This window comes from Clinocottus analis, unplaced genomic scaffold (genome assembly GCF_023055335.1).
Source record: "Clinocottus analis isolate CAN_PGR_092001 unplaced genomic scaffold, fCliAna1.0.p SCAF_44, whole genome shotgun sequence".
Classification (NCBI taxonomy): Eukaryota; Metazoa; Chordata; class Actinopteri; order Perciformes; family Cottidae; genus Clinocottus; species Clinocottus analis.
Window position 1 is genome coordinate 834,726 of NW_027176198.1, and position 4,079 is coordinate 838,804.

At 49.9% G+C, this 4,079-nt stretch overlaps 1 protein-coding gene across 1 annotated transcript in view; it reads right to left on the reverse strand.

The window, feature by feature from the left end:
- Nucleotides 1-632: 632 nt before the first annotated feature.
- The window catches only part of LOC137801876 (SRC kinase signaling inhibitor 1-like), a 34,983-nt gene continuing 31,536 nt past the window's right edge, over nt 633-4,079 (reverse strand). The window contains 4 exon segments of the mRNA XM_068599306.1: nt 633-1,283; nt 2,477-2,635; nt 3,049-3,191; nt 3,313-3,679. Coding sequence (XP_068455407.1) covers nt 1,131-1,283; nt 2,477-2,635; nt 3,049-3,191; nt 3,313-3,679 — 822 coding nt within the window. The 3' untranslated portion in view covers nt 633-1,130.

A 4,079-nucleotide genomic window follows, 5' to 3' on the forward strand; every position in this document is an offset into this window, starting at 1 on the left:
ACGAGGAGGATGAGGAAGGGGAGGGGGGGGGGCGCTTGAAGCGCCTGCAGGGGACAGATAAGACGGGTGGAGCTTCACGTTTACAAGGCCGAGCGCGGGCCGATGTTTGACACGCTGCTGCGCTCTGATTGGCCGGTTTGTTTCCTCCGCTTGTGTTTTCCTGAGCGACGCATTTGTGTTGTTGAGTTTTCCAGGTTTTTTTTGTGTCATTGTTTATTCTTGACTTTGAGATTTTACACTAAAAATATTAATATTTTGTGTCAAAAAAGCAACAAAATGTATTTTGGGAGCGAGTGTTGAATCTTCTGTGCTGATCCGCGACATTAAAACTTTTTTATTTAAAAAGTCTGACGCTGCCGCTATGAGTCAAAATATTATATTAGTAGTATATTAGTATTTATAGCCTTTTTTATTAAAACTTATATTTTACTTTGACGGTGTAGTTTTAAACTGCACTCTCTTTAATAATCTACACTTTCAATAATCACTATAAATAAATAACCGTTCTCTCCGGGTCACATGATCCACAGATCGTAACCTGATTGGTCGGATTTGAGCAACGAGATTATTTATTTTAAAACGTTTTTTTATGAAATAAAGCAAACTTTTATCGTGTTATCTACTTGCTACTTGTTTTTCATATCCACCTCCATATTTAGACAATTTAAATCCGTCTTCATTTCATAATTGAACAGTTTCTGCCTCCGTCACCTTTCATGAATATTTTATTGCACACGTTAAACTGAAAGCTCGTCTTCGGCGACCTCGTGCTTCGCTCTCGTCATCTTGCATAATAAGTCGCCGCGTCGGAGATATTTAACAGAAAAAAAGGCAAATCTCAGCCAGCGAGCTCGACGGGTCGAACGCCGGAGGAAACGTCCTCACTCTGAGAATGAAACCACTCCGAGGCTTTTACCCTCGCAGCGAGGAGGAAGAGGAAGAGGAAGAGCGTGAAGCCTTCAGGAAACCAAACCACCGACAACAACGTGACCTCTAAGCAGCCGAGGTCGGATCCAGAGACTGAAATGTCAAGAACGCACATGAAGAACCGGTGACGACAGAATGGAGGCTGCAGTCCTCTGGAGCCAGAAGGTCCTCTGGAGCCAGAAGGTCCTCTGGAGCCAGAAGGTCTAGAAGTGGAATACCTGCTGCTGGCCCTGGACTTTGGGGAAGTCCTCTTTCTGCTTGCGGGCTTTGGGCCGCTCCAGGCTGCCCTGCTGCAGGTGTTTGAGCCGGGCGGCGACGGTGGGGCCCTTCATCGGCCCCGGAGAGTTACTGCTGTTCTGTGGGAGCCGACAGAGGGGGAGGGGTTAATTTAACTTAACTTAACTAACAATGGAAGATGTGTGTGAAGGAAAGTAAGACCTTGAAATGGAAAAGACTCAGAATATCTGAAAGATCCTAAAATCTACAACTTAATCCGAAACTTTTACCCACAAGTAAGGAATGTCTTCACGTCACGTGAAAACATCCTCTGGTTGTATAGAAGTCTATGCTTCATGTGTTAAAGCTGCATTCTCTCTCCTCACCACCAGGGGGCGACTCCTCTGGTTGTATAGAAGTCTATGCTTCATGTGTTAAAGCGGCATTCTCTCTCCTGACCACCAGGGGGCGACTCCTCTGGTTGTATAGAAGTCTATGCTTCATGTGTTAAAGCTGCATTCTCTCTCCTGACCACCAGGGGGCGACTCCTCTGGTTGTATAGAAGTCTACGCTTAATGTGTTAAAGCGGCATTCTCTCTCCTGACCACCAGGGGGCGACTCCTCTGGTTGTATAGAAGTCTATGCTTCATGTGTTAAAGCTGCATTCTCTCTCCTGACCACCAGGGGGCGACTCCTCTGGTTGTATAGAAGTCTATGTTTCATGTGTTAAAGCTGCATTCTCTCTCCTGACCACCAGGGGGCGACCCCTCTGGTTGTATAGAAGTCTCCGAGTGGGAAGTGAAGTTATTTTCTCGTCTCTCTTCAAAGCCTCCAGTCTCATTTGACAAAAGTAATATGTTTCACCTCGCCGGTTCCTCCATTGGTTACTCAGTTTCTGTTATTGTGTGACTCAACTTCACTTTTTCTCATTTGCACTCTGACTTCCTCGCTGGTTTGCTACTATCACACTCGCTGATACACTAGCCTTCACTACCGTGTTAGCAGTATTAGCTGTTACTGTGTTAACAGTGTTAGCATGTTAGCCGTATTAGCGGTAGTGAAGGCTGCAGCGGAGCCGGCACTGGAAAGAGGGCAAAGGGACAGTCAGCAGGCGAGGCGGCCGCAGAGGGCTGTGTTCAACGTTACCTTTCTGCCCAAGGACCCGAAGGTGCAGGAGGGGGCGGCGGCCTGCGGTCGGGCGCCGAACCGATTACTACAACCTTTAACGGGAGCTCTCTGAAATATCTTGTGTTGTGTGAGAGAGTGAGGGGCAGAGACATGTTATCACAGAGCAGCGAGCGTGAACCTCAAGCCCGACCGGCACAAGCCGTACCTCCAGCTCCGCGATGATCCGCTCCTCGTCCTCGTCGTCATCGTCGTCTCGAACCGCCGACGCCGCGATCACGGGCGGGGTGGAGGCGGGGCGCGGGGCGTCGCAGGGCGTTCGCCTCAGCTTCACCAGAGTCTTAGGCATGTCGCCGTCCTGCTCCATCTGAGAGGGAAGACAAAGACGTTAGCCTCACTCTGAGACATGCTATCTCCCCGCTGTAGCAAGCTAGCGCTGCTGCTAGTTCCCCGCTAGCTGCTGCGGCCCGCGTCCCCGCAGCCCGAGTCGGGCATCGAGCTGGGGCTGGTCCCGCTACCCTTCGGCGATTGTCGGGGAACTAGCAGTAAGGTAGCGGGGAGCTAGCGGGGAACGAGCAGCAGCGCTAGCTAGCTACAGCGGGGAAACCCACTGAAGGTAACCGGCTTGTAACCCAAGTTTTACGGTGTATAATGTTAATACTGTTGATGTCTTACTCATAATGTAAAGTAATAAGCAAATTGTGACAAACGTTCTCTCTCGCACGAGTGATAATCCCGTAAAGACAGAACACACAACAGTCCGGTTTCAACCCGTCCGACCTTCATGTTCTTGGAGGTCACGATGACGTCTCCGGAGCGGTTGGTGGTGATGCCGTGTGCCGACGGGAAGCTCCGGCGAGGAGGAGGCGGGGGCGGAGACTTGGAGGGCTTCTCCGTGCGGTACCGGGTCACATTGAGGTCCACTGCGAAGACGAGGCAACGCATGAAGAAGATGGTTTTTATTCCCACACACAGAGAGAGAGAGAGAGACAGAGAGAGAGAGAGAGAGAGAGAGAGAGAGAGAGAGAGAGAGAGAACACCCACCCGACCCGCGATGCGACCCCGCCCCCTCCATGCTGTTCAGCTTCTGGGCCGCCAGCTGCACTTTGCCGGGCTGCTGGTCGCCGCCGGGCGCGGTGGTGGAGGAGGAGGAGGAGGAAGAGGGGGAGGAGGCGGAGCCGGACGGGTTCCCGGCGACGCCCCCGGCGGTCGCGGCGGCAACAGAGGACATGGGGATGCTGATCTGGGGCTTCGGGGGCACGGCCGGCTTGTTGATGTGGCGGGCGGCGAAGTCGAGGTCGGGGATGGCCTTCATCAGCTCGGCCTGCGTCTCCTCCAGCAGGCGGTTGATGTCCTGCGCGCTGAACTGGGTCAAACTGGCCCGCTTCTCCTCCCAGTCCCGCTCCGCCGCCTGACACACACACACACACACACACACACACCAAGACACACACACACACACACACATCAAGACGCACACACACCAAGACACACACACACCAAGACACACAGGAATATTATTATATTGTTTATTTTACTGTTGCAATGAAATTTATCTGCTTTGTTTATATTTGTATTGGTTTTTTTTCTTGCTTTTTTTTTACCAGGTAAAGAGCAACTTTTTAAGCACTATTCAATGTAATTGTATTGTTATTGTTATTATATTATTATTATAAGTTAAGAAAAAAAGAAGAAATAAGTATAATACATGAAACGATATAATAAATAAGTTAAACATAAAGAAATAATAAAATAAATATAGAACCATAAAACTTGGGTGACAAGCTACTACTACCTTCCATCGGTATCTC